At 44.9% G+C, this 24,973-nt stretch overlaps 2 protein-coding genes across 4 annotated transcripts in view; one reads left to right on the top strand and one right to left on the bottom strand.

The window, feature by feature from the left end:
• Positions 1-5,624, bottom strand: SNRPC (small nuclear ribonucleoprotein polypeptide C). Of its 2 annotated transcripts, none has more exons than XM_074893756.1 (6): positions 5,494-5,624; positions 5,199-5,241; positions 4,100-4,208; positions 2,616-2,705; positions 1,664-1,768; positions 1-395 (listed from the first exon to the last, which is right to left on the bottom strand). In XM_074893756.1, the coding sequence occupies exons 1-6, from the start codon at positions 5,499-5,501 to the stop codon at positions 271-273; spliced, it is 480 nt and encodes a 159-aa protein (XP_074749857.1). In that variant the 5' UTR covers positions 5,502-5,624; the 3' UTR covers positions 1-270. The 2 variants fall into 2 exon arrangements, with proteins under 2 accessions (XP_074749857.1, XP_074749856.1); XM_074893755.1 differs by having other exon boundaries at positions 2,616-2,708.
• ILRUN (inflammation and lipid regulator with UBA-like and NBR1-like domains) overlaps positions 5,498-24,973 on the top strand; it is a 33,831-nt gene continuing 14,355 nt past the window's right edge. The window contains exons 1-2 of one of the 2 annotated variants that reach the window (XM_074893752.1): positions 5,498-5,774; positions 21,315-21,469. In XM_074893752.1, coding sequence (XP_074749853.1) covers positions 5,500-5,774; positions 21,315-21,469 — 430 coding nt within the window. In that variant the 5' untranslated portion in view covers positions 5,498-5,499. Of the gene's footprint in view, positions 5,775-6,466; positions 6,772-21,314; positions 21,470-24,973 lie in introns of those variants that run through there. The other variant, XM_074893754.1, reaches the window with a different exon arrangement.

Raw genomic sequence — 24,973 nt, forward strand, 5'->3', positions numbered from 1 at the left:
TACGTTAAACAGCATCAATGTTTTATTGTTGTAAGATTCAATGGGGGGGGGGAAAAAACAAATAAAAAGAGAACCCACAAAAACCACCCCAGACCAGGTACAAAAGCATCAGTCCAGTGTGTATCTAGGTCAGACCGTCTGCAGTTCGAAGTAACAGCAGACCTCCTCTACACACTGTTTTAATACAAAATCCTAGGGACACAGGACTATGGCATTTTATCATACGGAAGATCGTAATATGAAAAAGAAAAGGTAGCTCCATTTCCACCTTTATCTGTCTGGACGGGTCATTCCCGGCCTGGTTGGCACCATCATGGGTCTGGAGGGTGGTCTCATCATGGGGGGCCCTGGCATCATTGGCATGTGTCCTCCCATCGGCGGCCTCATCCCTGGGGCTACGAGGGGAAAGAGGGGACGTCAGAGAAGAGATCTTGGGAGTAGCAACATCAGTACAGCGTGTAGGTTCGGTCCCCCACCCCCCAGGGACCTCGCGTTTTACAAGGGCATAAGCTTTGGTCTGGAAGCTGGCTGAGATGGATGACATTTCCCTGAAGAATATGAGCAATCAGTAGAGGAAGAACCAAGTTCCTGGGTTATACGCCCGCTTTTGACAATATTCACTGATAAATTAATTTCAACCACTCAAAAGAGACACCAGCTTAATTACTGAATTGGAGAGTTCATTTGGAAAAAAGTGCTGCAAAATCCTCCAGTGTGTTAAAAAAAAAAAACAACCCAGACTGGTGTACTTCTTACAGCTGGGTAACAGCATTACCATAAAAAGGCAGGTGCTCTAGTAAAAAAGCACTGAAATAATGGTTTCCATCCAACTTCTCCATTTATTTTCAGTCAGCTACTACGCTGCCTAGTATTGCGGATTATGCACGTATTTTGTGCCTTTAAAAGACACTTAAAGAACAGTTTCTACCAGCAAGATAATAATTGCAAAGACACTTCACTACGTTTAGCGCGCATGTGCGTATTCCTTTAGATTTGTTCCAGTAACTGCTTCAGTAAGACGTCCTCTGAGAATTCTTCAGATGCCAGTAAGCTCAGAAGCGGAATGGATTAAAGACATTTTAGTTTGCCTTTACAGTTCTGGAAAAAAGCTTTTCAAGGCACCTCATTTCCCTGGAACACATTATCTTAAGACATTTTAAACAATAAAATTCATCTAGTGCTGAAATGTACCGCTTGTGCAAAAACATAAGCACTACAAACACAGAATTCCTAAACAATTCTAGATCGTACTGCTACGACTAGAGGTGGAAAAGCTACAATTTACCAGAGCGATAATTTCAGTTGTACAGAGGGACTAGCAACTCTCAACAAGTAGTAAAGGAACTTTAACTGGCCGTTGTAAGACTGTTTTATGTCTCACCATGCAGAGAATAACAGATCAAACATGCATACAGAGTATATGCAAACTGAAATACTTCCACAGCTTGACACTTGGGGCTGTCTATCCATGTCTGAAGGGACCTGAGCTGTAAGCTAGAGCGCACCACTACAGCCAGCACCCAAGTACTGCAGCTGCTTCACATTCTTCACTGGGCTCCTTTCACAGCTCTTACTCAGCGAGACAGAAAACACAGCCCAAGCACCCTGCAATATAGACCATGCAGCTCCACGGTTACAGAGATTCACCTGTTTCCAGACTTACCGGGTCCGACCGGCATCATCCCTGGCGGGGGTGGGCCCATCATTGGCATCATTGGTGGTCCGCCCATATGGGGGGCTGGCATCATGCCAGGCCGCGGGGGGCCAGCTGAACACATACACAGATTGGTTATGATGCATCTGGCTGTTTTCACACCCACCGACAACGCGCAGTGCACAACAGTTATTAAACTTTATCGGAAATTTTAGTAATAAGATTGGTTTACGACTGCCTGCCATCATTTTCGGTTTCAACTCTGACTTCAGGTGCCAAAAAGTGAACCTGAGGAAGAACATGCTCTTATTTCCAACTTTGCATACAGAATCACAGAATCATCTAGGTTGGAAAGGACCTTGAAGATCATCTAGTCCAACCGTTAACCCAGCATTGGCAGTTTCCAACTACACCAGATCCCTCAGCGCTATGTCGACTCGACTCTTCAACCCCTCCAGGGATGGGGACTCCACCCCTGCCCTGGGCAGCCCATTCCAACACCTAACAACCCGTTCTGTAAAGAAATACTTCCTAATATCCAGTCTAAATACCTAACGCAGATAACTATCACTTCCAACAGCAGGGCTCTAAGCAGAAAGGGATCTCAGCCATTTGCCAGCTGAAGCACAAAAGAAGGTTATCAATCCCATTCTATTTTTAAAAAAAAACCAAAAACACCATGCTGGAAGTTTTAATGAAGCTATCTACATGGCAGCTAACGAGTAATGAGGGGGCACACATTTCTATTAATGTACTCAGAATTACTAAAGTAAGACAAACTAAAGATTAAGATCATTGCTGAAACACTCTTACGAAGCCTTCTCTTACATTTTGATATTCACAAGCTCAAAACGCCTTTGCTTGATTTCAAGCTAAAAGGACTTTTCTTTACAAGTCCAAGAAACATGCACCACGGCCGAGGGCAGTCATTCCCCTCAAAAACTGTCCAGTTCACACTTACGGATGCTGGGAGGAGGTGGTATCATGGCTCCTGCTGGAGGCGGTGCCGAGAACGGTGTAGGTGGGATTTTTCCTTGCTGAAATGCAGCCGCTACATTGGGGGGGAAAAGAAAAAAAAAAAGGGAAAGAAAGAATCCCAGGAGAAAAACCAGTTACTAGGCTGAGGAAGCTCCTGCGTCAATCTTCCTTCTCATGCCCCGCGGTCAGAGCATACTTCATGTCATGCTGCGCGCTCAGTTGTTCTAACTCTGGAACAAATCCCTGGTTTATGCTGCTTGTCCTGGCGGAAGGACCTGATATTCTTGAAGACAATTATTACAGTAATTACTCCAGCTGAGACTAGAGAGCTCCTTGATGAATTTCACACACCTAACAGGAAGGCGGATGGTAGAGAAAATACATCACGGGATTTGCAGCTGCGACTTTCACCTGGGATCATTGGGTAAAGACATGCATCCTGAAAATGGTAATAAGGCAGTGGCTTAGGTAGGTGACAAAAAGCATGAAAAACATCTCATGTGAAAGGGAAGAGAAGAAATTCAAAAGACTGGAATCGACTAGAAGGAAGGCAAAAGATGTGAAAGTTGGAAGCATCACGAGGAAAATGGACACAAGAAAATGGAATGAAGCTGTGTCAGGGGAAGTCCAGGCTGGACATTAGGAAAAGGCTCTTCACTGGGAGGGAGGCAGGCTGGTCACTGGAACAGGCTCCCCAGGGAAATGGTCACAGCACCAAGCCTGGCAGAGTTCAAGGACTGCGTGAATGACACTCTCAGTCACAGGGCTTAGTTTTAAGCAGTCCTGCGAGGGGCAGGGAGTTGGAGCCAGTGATCCTTATGGGTCTCTTCCAACTTGAGATATTCTATGATCTAAAGAAAGTTGCCATAAAGTTAATCTCGCATTTGTATTTCTTTTCACAGAGAAAAGAATCATTATTCAGAGGACAAGCGAGAGGAAAAGAACCCTTCAAACTGACAGAGGAAAAACTTCATACCTTATTCAAGCCTTTAACAGCAAGAGAGAGGAAAAAAAAAAAATATCCCTAGGGAATTGAGGGCACACAACTACAGCATTTTAAAAAAAATGCAAAAATCTATACATTTTTATGTCTGTTTTCCTATCTTTTGGATTTCTTATTCATGCTCTTTACATAAATGTGCTACTACCAAAAGCAAAAATGTGTTATGTGACCCTGTACGATGTTACTATCGGCGCTAAAGGCACGGCTGTCCACAACCCTCCTGACCCCAGTAAAGCAATGCCTGCTCACAACGACCCCTCGGACAGAGCCCTCAGTCTCTTACATTCACACTCTGACCAGTTCAAGATTCAGACTCTAAGGGAAGTTTTCACCCATGAGTCAAAGAGCAAAGACTCACCAGGGAAGCGAGGAAGAATCAACACGGAAGAACAGAAAAGCAGCTAGAGGAAAGACAGGGGAAATAACAGGAGAGCAATCCAGGGTCACAGAAGGATTAGCCTTACTTGTTTTGTCAATCAGGCTCTGAGCTTGTTCCTCCATCCATTTTTGATAGTAGTCTTTCACATTCTCTTTGTGTTTTCGGCCACTGCAGTGGGTTTTTCTCACGGAGGGCTGAGAAAGATCATGTAAACCCAAAACTTACATAATATCACATAAAACCAAAGTTTACTGGGAACTATTGCATAATTTTAAACATATGCAGTTTAGCAGTATAAAACAGCCTCGTTTCTGTGCACAGAGCACAGGTGATGTGCAAAACCTTTACATATAAACTATAAGTGTTAAAAGTCCAGTTTAAGTAAACGCCCAGCCTGCTGCCTGCTACTAACTCACCATAACATGAGCCTCAGCTGCCCTTGAGTGTTGAATGCTACTCAACACTAGATGCTCTCATTCTTTTTGGCAAAGAAGTAGGAGAGGACAGGTAAGTATGCCATAATATTTCAAGTAACATGGGTTTAGCCTATGCAAGTTTTAACGTTCCTGATACAACCGAGAAATTCACAGAATCACGGAATCATCTCGGTTGGAAGGGACCTTGAAGATCATCCAGTCCAACAACTGACCTAACATTGACAGTTCTCAACTCCACCAGATCCCTCAGTGCTATGTCAACCTGACTTCAACCCCTCCAGGGATGGGGACTCCCCCCCTGCCCTGGGCAGCCCATTCCAACGCCCAACAACCCCTTCTGCAAAGAAATCCTTCCTAAGAGCCAGTCTGACCCTGCCCTGGCGCAGCTTGAGGCCATTCCCTCTTGGCCTGACGCTGGTTCCTTGGCTCAAGAGACTCATCCCCCCTCTCTGCACCCTCCTTTCAGGGAGTTGCAGAGGGCCAGGAGGTCTCCCCTCAGCCTCCTCTTCTCCAGACTCAACCCCCCCAGTTCCCTCAGCCGCTCCCCATCAGACCTGTGCTCCAGACCCTGCACCAGCTCCGTTGCCCTTCTCTGGACACGCTCGAGTCATTCAGTGGCCTTTTTGGAGTGAGGGGCCCAAAACTGAACCCAGTAATCGAGGTGCGGCCTCACCAGTGCCGAGCACAGGGGCAAGATCCCTTCCCTGTCCCTGCTGGCCAAATTAATGCAGAAGATTTGGTACTTACCGAGTCATGGGTGAGATACGTGTCACAGTAATCACAGTAAAACCTGAAGAGGAAAAGCGCCTGTTATTAAGAAATCACTTCGCACTGTGAGCGTTAAAACACGACCCGTCGCACCGGCTGCGCCCGGGGGCAGCCAGAGGAAGAGGCTGGAACAGGCGCCCCAGCCCCCCCCGCACCCCCCTCTCTCCTGCTGCCGCTTCCTCAGCCCTGAGCAGCCCGGGCAGCCCCTCCCCGCGGCTCCCCCGAGGCCCAGGCCCCTCCCGCAGCCGCCCCCCCGGCCCAGGGCCGCGCTCACTTGGGCATGGTGCTCCCCGCCGCCGGGCCGCCAGGAAGTGACGCACTCCCGGACCGGCACTTCCCGCCGCTTGACCCCCGGCGGCTGCCGTACAACAACGGCGGCGCAGGGCGGGCTCAGCGCTCGACGGCGGCCCGCGAGGGGCAAAAGAGGCGGGGGAGCGGCTTCGCTTTTCCCGCCTCAGACGCGGCGCCGCCCCCGCCGCTCCCCGCCATCGCGTCTCCGGTCACGCCACAATTGATCCACCGACGTCAGAGCCGGGCACGGGGATCGCGGCCCCGGTGGGTCCCGCTGAGCAGGGGGGGGGCGGCTCAGGGCTGGGACTGCGCTTGGGGATGGAAAACCTTGACATGACGCAGCGAGTTTGCGTGAAAAGCCATTTATTGACATTAAAAAAATAACGTCTAGCAGACGGCCTGAGAGCTTGTGTCCACCCTGGTGCTGGCGGGGCGAGAACCGGGGCTGATTTGTTGTCTCCAAGGGCAACACCCGCTGCCGGCGGTCACGGGACCGCGGGGCCTCGCCCCGGGGGGCCCAAAACTGCGGGAAAAGCGTCACTGGGGGTGGGGAAACTCCCGCCGAGGCGGCGGAGCTGCGCCAGCACCCGGCAGGCCTTGCGCCGCCTCTTTTGCATAGAGCCGCGACCCCACCCGCGCCTCATTTGCATACATAAACACGCGCGCTCACCGCCCGCGCCGCCTCCATATATGGAAGCGCGCGGCTGGGGGCTTATGCAAATTTACCGCCCCCTCAGCGCAGCGGGGCCCCGCCCACCTATGCAAATCGTTCATTTGCATACGAGTCCCCTCCCCCTCGCCGCTCTTCGTCCGCCGGGGGCGGGCTGGACCGCCGACGCTCCGCCCCCTCCTGTTTTTCCCGCCTCACGCCGTGCGTGGGGTGACGCCGCGGCGCCCGGCGCGGTGGCGTCACGGGCCGCGTGCCCCCTCGCGCGAGGCGGGGCGGCGCTTGCGCAGTGCCGGCAGCGGCTGGCGTCGCCCGCGCCCCCTCCCCTCCCCCCCGCCCCCCGCCGTGCCCGCGCTCCCCCCTCGCCCCCATGCGGCGCTGAGGCGGCGGCGGCGGCAGCGGGGCGGCCCCGGGGCGGCGGGGCCCGCTGAGCGCCATGGAGGGCATGGACGTGGATCTGGACGCGGAGCTGATGCAGAAGTTCAGCTGCCTGGGCACCACCGACAAGGACGTGCTGATCGGCGAGTTCCAGCGGCTCCTCGGCTTCCAGCTCAGCCCCGCCGGCTGCGCCTTCTTCCTCGACATGACCAACTGGTGCGGGGGACCGGCCCTGAGCGGGGCTGCGGGGGGCCCTGAGGGGCGGCGGGGCCTCGGGGAGGCGGCGGCGGAGGGGAGCGGCGAGAGGCCGCCGGCCCTGAGGCGGCTGAGGGGAAGGGCGGGAGGCCGCCCGCCCCGCCGAGGCTGAGCGCCTGAGGGGAGCCTCGGGAGGCCGCTGGCGCTGAGGGGCCGCGCTCCGAGCCGGGCCGGCCGCCTTTCCCCCGCCCTGAGCCGCCTCGGGGGGCGGCAGGCCCGTCCCGCCGCCCGCGGGGCCCCGCCGGGGCGGGGGGGGGGGGGGGGGAGCTGCCGTGAGGAGGAGGAGGTGGGGAGGCGGTGTTTGTTGCGGGCCCCCCCCTTTCCCCTCCCCTTCCCCGGGGTGGGCGATGGCGGGGCGAGCGGACGGTGGGCCGCCAGCGGAGCGGGGGGTGTGCGGTGGGGAGGGAGCTATCATGGCAGCGCGGAGGAGGAGAGGAGCAGGACGGGGCTGAGGAGGGACTCGGCTTCGCCTCCCGTCTCCAGCTCGGAGTTGTGATTTTGCCAGTTCGTGGAGCTCGTCGGTCAAAGGGCTGCAAAGCTGTTAAAGAGTGACTAATTGATAGGAAGAGGGGCATGTGATCCAGCGGACCCAGGAGCTCTTAAAGGGCGCTTTCTCAGCGGAACGGGAGGATGAGCTGAATTCAGGGATGGCTTATGGTGCCCTGGACCCTAAAGCGGGCTTCGGAAGGAGGGAAAATTGTGGTGGAAAGGCTGTATGGAAGTCTTAAAGCTACCGTGGTCTCGTTGTGAAAGTTACCTAGGTGTTTGGCAAAAACTTAGCATTTTCTTGCAAACTAGGCGTCTCTCTGTAAATACTCTGGCTTTTGGTGTATATTTTGGCTTTATAAAGGCTCTCTGTCGCTGCCCTAGAAAAAAAAAAGCAGGTACAGGTTATCAGGGAAGCTGCAGCTGGAGAAAAACACGGGAAAGCTGCAATATAATGGTGAAAAACAGAAACTAGGAGTGTTAGTGGTGCAGAGAGCCCAGTGACTGCGAAAGTAAGTTGTGAAAATGCTGCTGAGTTGTGGGGTTTGACTCGTTATTACCACTTGCATCTTTTAAACCATCTCTTAACAGCTTTGCTGTTGTGTAGGGCACTAATCAAAGTGCGACCCTCTCATTAGGTTTGCATCTCTTCACTGTGATGGATGCAGGAGAGCAAAGTGTTTTCTGTTTTAGATAGTAACAGAGATTACTTAGCTAAGTTTGTAGCTGTTATTTTTTTCTTAGTGGTGTAATATCAAACCCAGAAACCTCAGGTTTGAAACTAGAAATCCAAACAAAGGCCTTGAAATCAACAGTTGGGAAAAAACTTGTGCGGATTGTTGAACTAATAAACAGTAATAAGACAACTTTGTCACCTCTTCCCTTTCATCTTCTCCTCCTTCTACAGCTTTATATTGGCAAATCTGCATCTGCAGAGGGAGTAAGGGAATAGCAAATAATACCATGTGCTTTGTAAGCTGATACAATGCGAAAGCAGGTCTCTCTCAAGGAGTTCAGGAGTTTGCTTTGGAGAAGCGGTTCACAGCAGATGATGCTTCCCACTTTATTTGTGTGTTGATAATATGAATAAAACTACCGACACTGCAGTGTAATACTATGCGTGTTTTTTTTTTCTGTGATGATCCTTGGGAGAGCAGAAAGCTTAGAGCTCAACCTGAGAGTTCCTTGTGAAGATACTATGTATAACCCTAGTATTCCTGGTTTGTGTTGAAGAAGCTTGCTTTTTTTCAGGAGTATTTGATTTCTTCTTGAAGTAACAGTATCTCAGATACGATCTTATAGTCAATGGCTTTTTAAAAAACTTTTAATTTCAGTTGAAGAAAATCTCAAGTGATTAAAATAGCTTTAATTTCACAACTTCAGTGGCTAGTTTGGTTCTGAAAATGTTAAGTTTTCAATTTTTTTTTTTTTTAAGTGTCAGTTGATAAGCCTTGTAGATGGATGGGGATGTGTGAAAGGGAAATCTGTTAAATTGGTGCAATGTGTACAAGAATATGTGAAAATTAGCACAGGCTATAGTGTGATTACTCTTAGAGTGGGCTTAAAGCCTGGGAGCGTTTAACCTTTCGGCAGCAGAGAGTTGAGTTAGGTATGCTGACAGGTGCTGCTCGTTTTTCTCGTGTGTTCTTGCCAGGGCGCTGCTTTCCTGCCCTGCGGTATCATTTGTTGTGCCTGTTTTTGTACAGTTTGCAGTTCTGCCGCTGTGTTTCTGTCCCATTCTCTAGCTCCCACCTCTTCTTAGCGCGGCCTTTGGGTTATCGGCCTGAACATACTGACCCTGCTCAGTCAAAAGCCGCCGTCAAGACACATTTTCCTCTTCGGGGAACACCTTTCCTTTGTCATGTTGAGGGACCCTGTGTAATCCACACTGCCCCAGGTGATGTTAGGCAGTGGCCTAGTGGGTTTGTTTTTAGGGTCAGAATCTTTTATCACCAGCCTGTCCTGCAAAAAATTGCCTGGATGAGACTGTCAAGTCACTTTTCCTTTTGTTAAAGGCATGGTGCTTTTCTGCAGCGACTCTCTCTGCATCAGGATTAACGCTCATTTGCAGGAAATGGTGAGGGAGTTCCCAGCAGGAGTGAGAGGAGTGCACGCACTTGGTAGCCTGGGTTCCTTTAAGCGATGTCCATGTATGGGTTAATTAACAAAGGCATACATAATTTTCACTAGAACTTTTTCCACAAGTGTGGCAAGCTGCTCTTTGGTGATAATTAGGTAGTCTCCAGACCTGAAGTTACTTCCCTGTTGTATGCCTCTCACATATTGTGTAGTAAATAAATAATCTGAGATGTAATGTGTTTTTAAAGAATATTTCCAATAGTTAGCAATTGTATTTATCATTTTTAAAGTGAATTTGCAGTTCTGCTGAAATAGGGGAATTATTTTAAGATAGCTTGTTCAGCCAATCTGGGGAAGAAAATTAGTGGTTGATTGTGGAGCAATAGATACTTGTAAATAGCCTTTGAAAGTCTGTCTGCTTCTCCCGTTTACCTGGAATTGTTCAATGCGCTTCCACAGTTCTGGGAGACTTGGGACAGCACTAAAAAACCAGCCAGCTGGTGTCATTAACAATACTGCAAAAATGCTTCAGGTAGAACATATATATGCATTCTAAGTTTCTGAGACTGTTCCTTGATCTTCAAGAAATACAGGTTAAACACTTTGGTGAGTTGTCTTTTCCCCTCTTATTTATTAAACACTTTCCTAGAGTTCTGCCTCTTTTTAATTACGCGTTGAGTTCTGTTTGTGGGCTGTTCCAGCTGCTCAGCTTTCTGCTACATAAATCCCGCTTTGCCCTTTTTGAGAGTCCCGGCTGTACATTCTTTAAAGGCAGCACACGTTGTCCCTCTTTACTATCCATTTATTTATTTTTCATTAGAAGTTGTGAGGCTTTAGAGTGAGAGGTTGAGCTTTCGCTTTTGGCCTAAAGCCAGAAGCGAACTCCTCCAAAAGATGTTTTGGCACCGAACCATTTCTTCCTCGGGAGGAAAACCCAGGCACCGTAGTTAGGAGGGCATTTTGCTGCCATTGCATCTAGGATAAAAATCCACCCTCCATTAAATGGCACGCTTAACTCTCGGGCTCCCTTCCCCCCTCCAGATGTTATGCAATGCAGCGGCCCGGCTGCCTGCACACCGAAGCACATCCAGCACCGCAGGTCTGCGGGAGGGGGCTGCTACCAGCGATTTTTGTGGTAAAGTGAAGTTCCAGGTGTTGACTACAGCTCTCTGCAGTTATGTGATAGTATGGCCAGGAACGTGTCTGAACTTGTCTAGACTTAGTCTACCTACATAAGAAACTCCTTTTGAAAAGCCTTTGTGCTAATGTTTTTAAAATAGGGATTGTTTAGGTCAGGCAGTTGATGCTGAATGAGTCTGCGCCGAAATACTGACACAAGAGGGGTTGGAGGGCTCTGAGTAGATGGTACCAGGACAGGTTGGACTTTCTGAAAACACTTGTGAAACAAGTTCTGGAGTGTCAGCCTAGCCCCGACTGGTTTTCAGCAATATGGATTAGTGTAAATGTAAGAGCTGAGGAAACTTTGCACAGAACCTACACTTCACTTTTTGCTGACACTCAGTTTAGGCCTATTTCATAAAAGTCATTAGATTTCTCTAAAACTGGTATGGAAATGGTATTGTGACAAGGAAGAGGAATTTTTTTAATTGGAGAGTACACTGACTTTGAGGGTGAGCAGCTGCAGTGTAAGGCTTGGAGCTTCTTTAATTCTGTGAGAAAGTGAATTAATTTGATTTCAAGTAGCTGGTGGTGCTGGATTTAAAATCCCTATTTCAACACAGTTGGCTGTGAGGGGATTCCTAATTTGGAAGACAATTTAATGTATGTATATTTCAGTAATTTACATGTAATATTTCTTTAGATTCTCTTTTTAGTTTTTGTTTAGAAAGCTGAACTTTTGTTAGTGGTGTGATATTTAATTGAAATGTGTCAGATAATGCTGGTTTCCATTGTGTATTGGGGGAGGAAAGTTTTATTGTTGCGAACCCTAGACATTTTTGATCTAGTTTTCTGCTGAAAAAGGTCTTTTTAAGGTCATTACTTGTAAGGTAGTCAGATCTCTTCTGGAGATCCTCATTTTTTTTCACATGCTTAAAAGAGTATGTACCTGTGTCATGGTTTAACTAGTACTCTAAAGATTATGTTTTCCATGTAAATATTTATACGTTTATCTCTGAAAATACTACAGAAATCTGCTGTAAAACCTTTTTCTATATTGTGTAAGATGTGTAGGGCATTTCTGTATGTATGAGTGAGGGGAGCCACGGTGAGGTAGGGATTAGCTAGTGGTGATACCGATTTTTATATCTGAAATAAGAAATTTTCAAGCATAGCAAGGAAAATGTATCTAACATTTTTGTGCAACTGTTTTATTGGTCTTGGAGAACAGACAGAATATTGGCTTTTAACAAAATTAAAATTGCCTTATAAATGCATGTTTTTATCCCTGTGGGTCATCACCTGTATTGCCCAGAAGTGGATGTACTTGATTGAGAGTCTAAAGACATGTTTTAGCTAATAGGATTTTTTAATTGCTTTTACTTTGACTTTGGGTGTTTAATTTTTGCTTTCTAGCAAAGATGATAGCGTGGTACTTTTAAAAGTGGGATCTGTGGATGAAAGCATATCTCCTTACACTTGATATCAGTGCTGGAGTATAGGCACTATTCGGAGAAATACTTGAAGTGTATTTAGGTAAGACATCAGGACATACAGAATTTAACATAACAGACTCAAATCAACAGGGTTCACTCACATATGATGCATTTCCCAGAATGGGTAGCACTGGTATTCCTGGTCTTGATTTCTAACCTTGCAGGTGTCTGCAAAACTGCCGTTAAAAAAAAAAAAGTCTTGCAGATGTCCTCTGTTAACAGATTTTTTTGGACTGTTTTTCAAAAGAAGATCTCCAAGTGTGTGTCAGGAAAAAGCTGGGTTTGAAATGCTCCTTCTGAGCTCGGACACAGACAGGTTCCCGCTGTTGTACCGGTGTGGAGCGGGCAGACTCCTCATCTCGGCATCCTCGGCTTTCCTGCGCTTACTGTGTTGAAAGGGTTTGCTGGTGCAATACCCCAGTCATCCTATGGTATGGCACTTCTGCAGTCTTAAATAGTTGTGTGTTATGTTTCAAGATCTATGGAAGAAGCATATATAGAAGGCAAATATAAGGCCATGCGAAGTCAGACTGTGCAGCCGTGAAGTGTTTAGGCATTACCTGTCAGGATATGTATACTGCGATGGAATGTGGGGCCTTAGCTGCACCGTGAAATCTTTGATTGTGTGGTTATCTCAGAAGCCAGTTTTACTGATTACAGCGTGGCTCTACACGATTGCTCTGGTAAAGGGGTTCACTATGACCAACTGCTGCCATTAAAATGCCTGCATCTTTATTCCAACCCTTACTTAAACACCAGCAACCCCTCAAAAATGTAGCTGATCTCTTAAATCAAAATACTGGGTTTATATCATTCTTTATATGCAAATATGTGTGTCTCCTACTGATTACAGACCTAATATGGTGTTAGATTTATATTTGTTGTTCATTTGTTTTGGGGGAGAAGTATTCTTGTCTGGTCTTATATCAAGATGTCTGCTCTAGTTTTTGTTTGGAAATCCTGACTGAAGTGTAAACAAATTAATTTGGTTTCCTCAGCTGTTTGAAGACAATGTTTTTGTTGATGTCCAGTAAACTAGTCGACTGCTATCAGAGAACTCCATCTGGTTTTCAACAGATGTTCTGTCTTGCTACATTTACTGAGTTGGCCTCTTTTTCTGCACGTGTGAGAAGTCAAAGGGAAGGTAGGATAAGACAAGTGGTAGGATTGTCTCTTTCCCTGAACTAATTAATATAAACGGTTCTTTCATGTTCATATTAGCATTGTTGGATTTGCCACAGAGATTATTATGCCGTTGTGAGTGGGGAGTTATGGTGTGTGTGCTTTACCTTAGGAGAGTTCAGGGGTCCCTGCTGTCCCTGTTTTGTCTGCGCTTTGTCCCTGGGACCCCTATGACTTTCTTTTTGCTAATCCACACTCAGATAAATCTGAGGGAAACTTCCCCGCTGCTCGGTATAAATCTCAAGCTCAATTTTGATACTCCTTTCCTTTTGAGAGGGCCGTGGGGAGAATCTTCGTGTCATGGAAGAGGCAGGAAACCTGAGACCTGATCTTTCAAGTCAATCCTCCTCCTTTCCTGGAAACTTCTTTGGGTTAGTTCAATACTCATCCAGGCATCTATTAAGGAAACGGTAGCGGCGGGTGGGAAGTCATATTACTTTGCTTCTCTTCTTCCTATATTGGATGATAAAAACAAACCAGCCTTGCATTCTTTATGTGTCTCAGTACATAGGAAGTTTTTGAAGTAATACAGGTCCTAATGTGACTCTAGTTGGATTAATATTTGTAGGTGGTGACCAGTTGAGCTGAATCTGGTGAGAAGGATGAAGCACTCGGTTTAAAACATCCTTTGTGTTTTGATAAAGTTTAGTAGTGGAGAAGAGGGCAGATGAGAACTTAAACTTGTTGACATTCTTACTCTAAAACAATTGGTGAGCTGCTGTACTTACAGGCAGAAAAGACCAGAGAAACAGGTCCAGTAGTTCTTGATGTACTGTTGCCAAAATGCAGAACAGACTGGCGATCTCTGAGCTATGGCTGCTGCTGAGCAGTGCGTGCGTAGGGTCATTCATACCCTGTGGCTGGGGAGCAGAAAATAGTTTTTAAACTGTTTAATCTCTTGTGGCTAACTTAAAGCATAGTGGATGTCATCTTAGTACATGTGAACTGTTGTAGACTGTTGCATCTCTGGTGTCCACAACTGTCCCCTGATGCTACTAAAAATAACCAAATTAAAGAATTAAAAAATTTCCTGGACAGCTTTTATCTAGTGCACTAAAAAAAATCACACACACCTCTTCTCCAGAATAACTCAGATATTTGACCTGATTATTTTGAATGAAAACTAGACTTTAAATATATTTTTAATTATGGCACATACTATAATTGTGCTATGCCCCAAGTTACAAAACATTTAAAAATTGGGTGCATGTGAAATGGAAATGTAAGCAGACAACTGTAGCAGAAGGAATTGGGTACAATATAATTTTAGTCCAGCTGGACTGCCTTACATGCCTGAACTTGTTCTCAGACAGTTTCTGTAGCTTAATCCCCCTTTACTTTAATGCAGACAATTATAGATTGGTGACATAGTTTATACTGAGGAATTAGCAGTTACAGAATCTCTTGCGTACTGGCAGCTCTTGATTACTTTCCACTGGGAAGAGCTGTTGCCTGTTTTCAATGGCAGCAAGTAGAAAGCAGCCCCTGCTGTGACATTCTCAAAATATTTTACCCCACACTTAAAGCTCCTGACCACCTGCTTTAGGAGGGTTCAGCTGCTGGGGGTGGCTGTGTGGACTTGTGCTTACAGCAGCATCACAGTATTGATTCTCGCATTGAGCCCGCTTGCCGCCGTTTGGCCAGGTACAGCGCTCGGCCAAGCGCAGGCACCGCGGTAACGGTTACGCTGCCGATGTGCCTGTTTGGATGTATATAAAAGCCTGCTAAAGGGATTTCCTCTGGCGGTTTGGGGTGCACTGAAAATGGTGTGCCTCTTCTGTGACCTCTCAGTTTCTTTCCTTGAGCTGCCGCTGCAGAGAGCACAGCGTTGCTTCTAGTCACCACAGGTTTCTGTTGTCTTCCTGGAAATCCCACTCGTATTTGGAACTGGCTGTTTTCAGCTAAAACAATGAAATGTTTTGCTGTGGCTTCATATGAGAAAATACATAAGCTTCAAATTAGCCAGCTCTTTTTTTTTTTCCCCCACTCCTACAGCTGTTTAAGTTCAGCTTAAAGCTTTTAGCTTCCCTTAGTGGTCTTTTTGGATCATCTAAGGTAGTTTTCCCAACCTCATGGTTTAGTATATGAGATACCTTAGTGTAAGATAACTGACACACAAATTTTGCTTTCTGAAATTAGGTCTATTGAAAGCTATTCACTGATTAAAATTCCAGTCCTTCAAAGCATCTTGAGACTTTCCACTTAATTGCCGTGTGTCATCTCTATTGAAAATGTTGGAATTGAAAACTCCAGGTAGAAGTGCTTCCCTGTGGCGTAACGAGTGCATCTCCTCCCCCCACCCCCTTCAGCTTTCTCTGAGGCTTTTGGTGAGGTGTCTCCCACTTCAGGAGCGGTAGCTTGGCTGTTTGAGATGTCCTAGCCTGTAGTGTTATCAGTCCCAGTTCCCCAATAGCTGGGGCAAATAAAATCCAAATACAGCAATACTAGAGACTGAGACAAAAGGAGTGGTTTCAGGCTTGCCTCATTTGGATGTCCTCCATATACATTTTTAGTCTCTCCCACCTGTACCATGTAGAGATGTTCCATTATTTAGGAGTGAGAAATTACCCATCTGCTGCACTATTTCCTTTGCACATTTCTTTCTGTTTTTAACACCTTACGGGGTATTATAGTGCCTGGTTACATACTGCATTTGGAGAACGAGAGAAGGGTCTGTAAAGGCTGAGAATTCAGTTACGGAAAGAGCACAAGGTGTTCTATGTAGCATATTATGTTCTTGAGACTTTATTGTACTTTTATATCGCTGCTCAGTTTTTTTCATTGCACGTTTCCAGGAGAATAACACCTGAGTTGCTTTCCTCATGACACAATGTTGCACCATAGGTGAGTGCTGAGAACATACAATGAACATACATTACAGCTCGGGCACTTGCCTGGCTTTTCCCTCCCTCCACAGAGGGAGAGAAATGTAACTTGGCATTCACTTCATTACGGTTGCTCTGCACAACAAAGTGACCGAGTCCATTTGTCAAAGTGCTTTCTGCTCGGCCTAATAAATGTCCTCTACTTAATGTGTATGATCTAAGGACTACATCCTGTGTGAAATGCTAAATTGAAGGCTAACTCAGTATAGCCTTTGCTTTTTCTGACAGCTCGGGAGAAACAGAGCACTGGGGACTTGCACCCCTTAGCTGGTGATAGGTGATGTGGCTGTAGGAACAGGCAGGAGCCAGGAAGAGCAAACTTTTGCCTGCTGGATTTTGAGCTTAAACTGTGACTTAATTTGAATTTTTACCTCCCAGAAATATTTTTTAAAAAAAATCTTTTTCTTTGGATCTGTCATCAAAAAAATTGACAATAAATGAAAACTTAAGATTCCTATAACATTTATAGTTAAAATTTTAATGTTAAAGTTGTTGCTTTCTACTGTAAATGTTACTTTGGAGTGGAATTCTTGTGTGTTACCATATATATTAGACAACCTGCACAGCATTAGGGATTTTTTTCGAGTTCAGCTCTTTAAGCTGCTGGATTGAGAAATAACCAAAATACCGAAATAACCATTCCTTGTGTCAGCCGTGCACGATGGTTGGTGGGAGAGGTGTGTGGGAAGGTTACAGCTGCTGCATGGGAGATGAGGCCTCCGATTCACTTCCCCTCTACCTCTTTTGAGAGTGTCTGTTTGCCAGGACTCTAATGTCCCTTGTCTCTTACGTTAGGATGACCTGTTTGTATTGCTTTCCTTCCAAGATGCTTAACTTCTATATGTTGAAAGAATCTTGTGTTTTATTGGTAACAGAAGGATTAGTATTGTGCATATGCCCTGCTTTGCATAAGGCCGCAGTGAGTAGCCTCAGTGCTTCGGTTTCTTCACCTAAAAAAAGAACCTGGTTCAATTAATTAAAAAATATTTCCAATTATCTGTATATTGCTTTTTGTTTGCACAACAGTTGGGTTGTATAAGGAGGCCTCTAGTTTGTGAACTGATTTGGAAGAGTTTTTTATTTTTGAACACTGCGTGGTGACCTAGTTAATTGGGAGTAATTACTGTCTAAATATATTGGTTTAACATAACAAAAGGCTGTCTGGGAAAAAACAGGGAAGGGAAAGAATGGCTCAAGATAAACCACCCCTTTGCAAACACTTAAGAGTTGTTAAGGGACATCTCCAGAGCTATTAGCAGGGAAGGTTTTAACTTCACTATTGTAATTTAGCTCCTGAGGCTTGAAACAAAGCAGCAGAGCAAAAGAATTGATCTGAAAAGGATCAGTTTCTCTGGTTCTGCGGGTAGTATTTTGTTGGAAAAGCACTTGACACGTAAGAGTCAGGGATGCCCTTGGAGAGAAGGGAGTGGGATACCCGTGGTTAGAGTGGATTTGCCTGATAATATGGAGCTATAATCTTTATTTGCTGCTTTCTGCCCTCTGTCTTTCCAGAATCTTGCTATTAGGACTAAAATTGAGCACTGCTGTGATTTTAAGTAGGCTCACCTGGTAGCTGGGGTGATTTCTGATTGCAGGCTTTTTTCAGGAGTTTGAGCCTGAATCCTGTCAGACCTGCTCTGTAAGTATGGCAGAGCTACTAACTGTTGCAGTCCGGGACTGCTCTAAAAATGAAAAACTTGCTTCATTTAGGAAAGGTAAGGAGGGCCTGACACCTGAAGGGCTTTGTTAAGAAAGAGATGTATGGTCATCCCTGTAATTAGGAGAGATCAGCCATGTAAATTACACCGGCTGGGTTTGGCATGCTCATCTTTGTTTCAAAGTTGTTTGGTTTATAATAGTAATTTATCTCATATGGCAGAGAGCAAAGGGGTAGTGTGGTGCAAGTCACACCTAGGAGGAGTGGAAGAAAGCAGGCCTGGATGTGTAAGCAGAAGCCTTTAGGTGATAACCCCTTCCTCTCAAGAGGTCAAACTCTTCGTTCCTGTCCCTGAAGTACCTGCAGTTGGTGCTGTGCGATTACACCTGAGGCAGAAGGGTAAAGACCTTTTTTTAAACAAAAGGTGTGTATATATATTTTTGTGAAAGAGACAAATTTCAGGGCCTTGAGTGTGTTTGACCTTGAAGCCACCTCTCTCGTTAATGTTTGCATTTGCTTGTAAACTCCACTAATGTTGTGCCTATAGTAGAAAGGCAGAGCAGCAGGGTGTACTACTTAGTCTCGAGAACCTGCAAGTAATCAGATAGCAAATAGTTTGCCTCTGGAAATGGCACTCAGTACTGCATTCAAACCCATACTTGAGGGGTTTTGGGGGTAGGGAAGAAGGGGGAGCACAGTCTCTTGGAAACAAAGCTAGCCATGATACCTTGCTGGCTTTGGTGGTTGTGTAAGCAGAGAGCATGACTAAAATGTGAGCGCTGTGGGTATCTCTTGCAGCACAGCAGTGCCATACGGCCTCTCAGTGGCTATCTCTTAGGGTTGTCTGTGTCAAAGAACTTGAACTTAAGTCAGATTTGCTTTGTCATCCTGACTTTGGCTCTTGTGACTTTCGATTTCTCTTTAGTTTCTGGAAGCTTCTTTTTAATTCTCTAGTGGGAAGGCCAAGATGTATCTGAACATCTTGTAGATGTAGGCTCGCCCTAAACAAAACCCGCTGCACGTTGATCAAAACGGTGGGAGCGGGAAGGTGGGTTTGTGAATATCTGATCATAAAAGGGTGGCAAATCTGTTTTTCAGCATGTGTTCTTCTTTAGTTAGTTTTTAACTAAATGCTGCAGACAACTGGGGTTGTTTCCCAATGGCAAAGCAAGCAATGAAATATGACACAGGGAGGGGAAGAGGGTTGGCAGCGAGCCTATGTGCACAAATAGCCCACTACCTTTTGAAGTGTATTTGCAGCCAAGCAAACAAAAAACAGTGCAGGCTGCCTTACAAAGAATTACAGTAGAAATCTTCCCCTTGGAACTTTTAATTTTTCCTCTCAGTATCAATAAAATGTCATTACTACTGCTTCCAGAATCATAACTCACAAGATGTTGTGGTGTGTCTGAAAATGGGTTTATGTAGTAGTGGATTAGGGAGAGGAGGAGCTGTGTTGCTGTCTTTTGTAGCTCTTAGAATACCTTTTGCCTTGGGTTGCTGTAATACGGGAAGAAATCCTAGTGAAAACTAAACTCTAGATCATAGTGTTAGCTGGTTGAGCGAACAGGAGTCTCTTGGCACAGCCCTGTTGCGAGTTATGTAAATCTTGTGCAGTGTATAAGCAACAGGCGGTTGGTGACGTAAAACTGAGCATTTGTCTCTATTTATTGGCTAATGTGACATGCACCCTTCCTGTAGCATTTGACTGAGCTGGCTGTATTAAATATAGCCCTGACACTAAGTAGAAAATGCCTCGAGCTGAATAGTGGTTTCTAGTCTGAAATTCATTGTTCTAAACATGGAAATCTTACACGGTGGCTCTTTTGTCTCCCCTTCGTATCAAAGTCCGTTCTGCTTGATGGCGAAAGGCCTCGCGGTAAGGCTCGGTTTGCTGAATTTGCCAGTTGGTCGCCGTGGCCATGTTGTGCAGAACATTCCTCCAGTGCCTCCTAACGCTTTGGCTGTGCGCTGGGAGACTTAGCAGGATGTCAGTAACTCGCAGTGTGATTATCTTTTGTCATTTGTGATGGATTACCGAAGTGATACATCTGTTGTTTAGGTCCTCTCCCAGCCGCCCCCATTGTGGGTGCTTCACAGATCTGCCTAATACTGCTATTACCCCCTTTGACCCCAACTCCAGTGCTATTAGCTACTACGCTTGGAATCCCCTATGTTTTCTGTGAGGAGAAAGCAGTGATATTTCTCCCATGCAGTTCTGATTATCCAGAATGTCTGATTTTATTTTTTTTCCCTGTGAACACTGTAGGAATTGAACAGGAGGCAGTTTCTTTGCTCACCGTTTCGAGCCTCTTTCCAGCTGGCAAGCAGTCCAAAAAGCCCTATGTTTGCTTTTTCTCAGGGTCATACTGCAAATGTTTCTCTTGCTTTCACCTTGGATTTCTGGCTTTGGTTTAGACACATGACGCTCCGCCACACAATACAAACCCTCAGTATATCACCGTACCCATACAGTGCAGTTTCTGACTAGCCTTCCACATGGCTTTGGTTTTGGTGGTGGTTCCCAGTTCTTGAAGGCTTTGGGTTTTTTTTCTATCCTGCTCAAAAAAGCAACACAGATTTTTTTTAATCATGAATAAAAAGCAGTTGTTATGCCCATTGCATTTGGTGAGATTTTACTCATCTCCATTCTCACAGCACCTACTCACAAAGTAAATTAGGGGCACAACCTCACAGACATGCGTAAACAGAGGAATTACATGACTTGCCAAACACTTACATAATAACTTAATAGTATATCGTGGAGCAGCAGCTAAGACTCATGAATCCTCTTCCTGTTTGACTGTTCCTCTTTTCAAATTAATTATCATATGAGTTTCAACTACACCACGACTCAGGAATCAATAGCATTTGTGGCTTTATGAATGTCCTTAATCTATCACAGACTTCCACTGTCATTTGTCTTTATTCAGTCAGAACTTTCGACTCAAATGGTTTATAAGTTCCCTTGAGTTGTCACTATCCAGAGCTGAGCAGGCACTTTAATGATTAATAAATAGTCTTAGAGTACTCATGGCTCATGCATGACCATATGTTTCAAAAGCGACAAGGCTTGAGTTACTATCCGTAGTTGCTGATGCCCTTTGGCCCCAAGAGCCATTGTAAGTGTGTTCTTTGTGTTTTGTTCATCTTGTGCTCTTTTTTGGACCTTTTGTGCCAAAATAAAATGGAGAGGTTCAGTCCTTTGGAAATTAGCTCAGGAAAGAAGGCTGGTATAAATAAACTGCCTGGTTGTTTATACGCTGCTGCATTGCACTTCACTCTGTTTCTTGAACTTTTCGGCAAATTACATAAAGAGCTAATGGGGTAGAGGTCTTCAAGACTTGTAAGTTCCGAGATTTCCAGTGAAAGTAAGAAGCAGAGTAGAAAAGGGCTCTAAAATAGTGTCCCTGGCAAGTAAAATGCTGTATTTTGAGCTCTGTTATCTTGGAGAATCCGTGTGTGATAGAGAGAAAAGCTTTAAAAAAACATGAGTAGCAAAGCTAATATAGTCTGGATAGTATTTTTGCTTAACTGTTTAGGATGACATATGTAAACCTGTACTTTAGGTTGTAATCTCTTTTTTTTTTTTCTTTCTAGGAATCTACAAGCCGCCATTGGAGCCTACTATGATTTCGAGAGTCCAAATATCAATGTACCCTCCATGTCCTTTGTTGAAGATGTCACCATAGGTGAAGGAGAGTCCATCCCTCCTGATACCCAGTTTACAAAAACATGGAGGATACAAAACACAGGTAAGGCTTTTAGACTGTAGCAAAACCCACATAGCATATATTATGGGATAGGATGGCAGATCTAAGGGAAGAGGTGCTGGCTTAAGGCAGGAGGTTCACTTAACTGGGAACAGAGCCACCCTGTTCCTGAAGGAGGTAGCCTGCCAACCCATGTGTGTTCCCCTTCTTACATTGGCACAAACATTTTGTTGCAAGATGTGCAGCTCAGTCAGTTCACCAGTCTTGTTCCTTGTGCCAGCACACAAACAAAATCTCGAGGACACTTCCAGATAAAAGAAATTGAAGTACAAGGTTTTTTGGGTTTTTTTATGAAAGTAGTTAGATCTGAAAATAGATTAAGAATCCTTAGCCAGTCATGTTTCTGATCACTTGATGCAAATGGAATACATTTAAGTCAATGAAGAGATGGCTTTCAATCTGAAAGCCTTCTAGCTCATGAGCAGCCTGTATGTTACCACTACCCTTTGTCACACCATTTCTCTGACCGTCCCTGTTGTTTGGGCGTTGGGCTCTCTACAGAACCGTGTTCTCTGTGGAGGCGGTGATGCAGTGAGCTGACTCTGAGAAGAGGTAGTGATGCAAGGGTAATGTGGCAGGTACCCTTTACTTTTTTTCACACTCTGACAAAATTGTTTTCTTGTGCTCTGAGAGGACGCAAGGCTGGAGAGACCACATTCCAGTATGAAATAAGTCAAAACAGTGACTGGGATCCAGGAAGTGAGACTAAGCAAAATACATTCTCAGGGCTTGATCTGTTGGGATGTAGTCAGAGAGAAAAATGAGATCCATGGATGCAAAGTGGAATACCTCGTCTTCAAGCATGGCAATGACAGGATGTTGCATGAATGTTTAAGCTGTGTGTCTGAATTTAATTGACCTGCTTGCACTTTTGTGAAGAAGAATGATAGCACAACAAGGTATAATGTCATGAATCATCATGAGTAAAGTTCAGCTGTGTTAGTATTTCTACTTGTAAATAACTGCAGTGCTTGAGTGCTGTACAGATTTGTGCTGAATATCAAAGTATAACAGAGACTAAAACCATATGAAAAAATCTACGAGTATTTCATCAGGACATGGGAGGTGAGAAGAGGGGGTGTGTGTGTTTAGGAACACTAATTTATAGAGACTGTATATTAGAGAAAGGGCTTAATTATTTCAGTTTACTTTTCCTGCCTCCATTTGTTGGACTTATTACAGTGGAAAGGCAACACGTATGGGTTGCTTAAACTCCAGTAATGTGAAAAATTGACGGGCAATTTTTTTATAAATGTCTCAAATACAAGTCTTACCAATGTAGTAAGTTTGACAGGTCTTGTTTCTCCACTACTAGTATCTTAATTTGCGTGTGTTATGACTGCACCCCTATCTTTCTCCTTTCAGACTCCTTCCTCTTGTTCCTCTGATGTATTCTTTCCTACATGCAAATTGTGCCTTAATTTAACATCCTAGTTCAAGCAATGTTTCATTGTTTTTGGAATGTTTGACCTTCTGAAATCCATGGGCCTTCTAAAATGAGGAAAGGGAGTTAATCTTGACTTAAGAGTTCCTGGCAAGGCCAGCATTTGTTTTGGCTTCTGTGTGGGTTAAAGCTTGACTTCTTAAAATGTACATCTGTACTCTTAACAGTGGTGCTGGAGGCCAGATCTTGTTAAAACCATGCTGTTGAGGCATGTTTTAGTTAAATGCAGCTTCACATACTGTGTTATGACTGTGCAGTTTAAGAAGGACCGTAGCATTTTAAAACCATTTTATGGCTTAATTAAGGTATAATATCAAAGGACTATAGTGTTTCCAGATAATATCTGCTTGTTAGGTAGATAACTGAAGCAAAGCCAAGGTTTTTAACAGCTCTACAGGAACCCTTGATTAAATGACTTTGGTTCTAGAACATGAAATACCTGAGGCATGTGTCACCGAAGCATTTAGTGTCTGACAAGTATGACAGGCAGAGCTCTGCGAGATTGTCAGTTTTAAGTGTGCAAGCAGTAAGCTAGGTTCAGTCAGGTTTTCATATGTGTTATTAAAAACTAATACCCTGCTCTGATACCTTCCAGGACGGTGCTTGGCTTGTCTGCCAAAAGACCAGTTTGTATAGTAGAACCATTGCTGAAAGAGCAGCAGGATTTAACAGACTTATTTCCTCTTCCCACTCTACCTCCAGCTGCTGCTGGCTCTGCAGGACAGTTACTACAATTTATCATCTCCTGAGAGATGAGTGTACTGAAATAGAATGACATAATCATCATTTCATTTTATGGGGCTTATCAGTTGCAGCGTTCTAGGCACCTTGCAAACCTAAAGCCATTAAAACCGATAAAAATCACATAAATTATTTAAACTAAACCATGTTGCTGGGCTGCCAACCTTTTCAGATGAGACTTCATGCTCAACTCCCACACGCCATAGTCTGAGGTCAGCTAGTCACTCGGCTCCTCTTTCAGAGCCTCCCTATCTCAGCACTGTTTCCAACTGGAGTGATATATCCCCCCACTCTGAATATCCCACTTTACTTGTTCACATCATGCTTTCCCTGCTAGATTGTGAATTCCACAAATAAGGACTTGACTAGAAAACCAGTCCCTGCCATGTCTTCACTGAAGTATCCACAGGGATTAAATTAGCAGGCAAGCTGTTGCAAAGGATGCTCTTTGGGGTAACCCAAGGTCAGAACAGCATCCATCATTCTCATCTCAGACTAGACATAGAGCGGTTCCAAGCTTCTTGGTGGTTCAGGCTTTCCGTGGCTGTTTCCATTGACCTCACCTAAGCAGAAGGTATTCTTAAAGTCATTGGCTTAGTCATGTCACATTACTGTGGAAGAAGCAAAAGAAAATCCTGCTAAACTGATTTTCCCCGAGTTTCAGAAGCACTTTTCGTCTGCCCCAGTACTTGTTATCTTTGGCAGAGATGACTGTGCTTTCAGGTTGTTTTCTGTATCTCTACAGATTGCCAGGTCACGCAGTCAGTCCTGGTATCTGCAGTCTAAACATTGATCTCCACAAATAAATCATGTGTTCACAATCCTTTCCACCTTTGCACAAGGCTGAGAGAAGGCTTGGTGCAAGAAGGGAAAGAAATCCATTTAGAAAATAGTACTAGCTCTTCAATTATAGCTCAAACTATGAGTTCCTCCTGAGACTGGTAACAGGCTTAAAAAAGAATGAATCCCTGAAAGAAAATGTTTCCAGCACTTTGTATTAATAATGTGTATTTTGATGTTGCAAGGCTCAGGAGCTGCATGTAGGGAGGCAGAAAAAAATGAGGGGGGGGGAAACCCCCACTGAGGTTTGACCTTATCTTTGTCTCTAGCATTGTTAAAATATGTGTGTGTTGGCTATGTTGATTTTTTTTGCAGCTGTTACATTGTGACTCTGAGAATTTTTCTGTGTAAAAAAGACCTAGAGATTATTCAAATAGAAATACAAATTGCCCTGCTGGTCTCAGAATGGACCAGTTAAACCTTGTCTGAACACTGCATTCTTCTTCAGCATCCATTGCTGG

Source organism: Strix uralensis, chromosome 24, assembly GCF_047716275.1.
Source record: "Strix uralensis isolate ZFMK-TIS-50842 chromosome 24, bStrUra1, whole genome shotgun sequence".
Taxonomy (NCBI): Eukaryota; Metazoa; Chordata; class Aves; order Strigiformes; family Strigidae; genus Strix; species Strix uralensis.

What these genes read in the sequence shown, in the direction of transcription:
- SNRPC (XM_074893755.1), bottom strand. An exon ending in ACCACCTCCTCCCAGCATCC is followed by an intron (nt 1,769 to 2,615) that starts GTAAGTGTGAAC and finishes GTATGTGTTCAG; the next exon opens with CTGGCCCCCCGCGGCCTGGC. An exon ending in GATGATGCCGGTCGGACCCG is followed by an intron (nt 396 to 1,663) that starts GTAAGTCTGGAA and finishes TTCCCCTCGTAG; the next exon opens with CCCCAGGGATGAGGCCGCCG.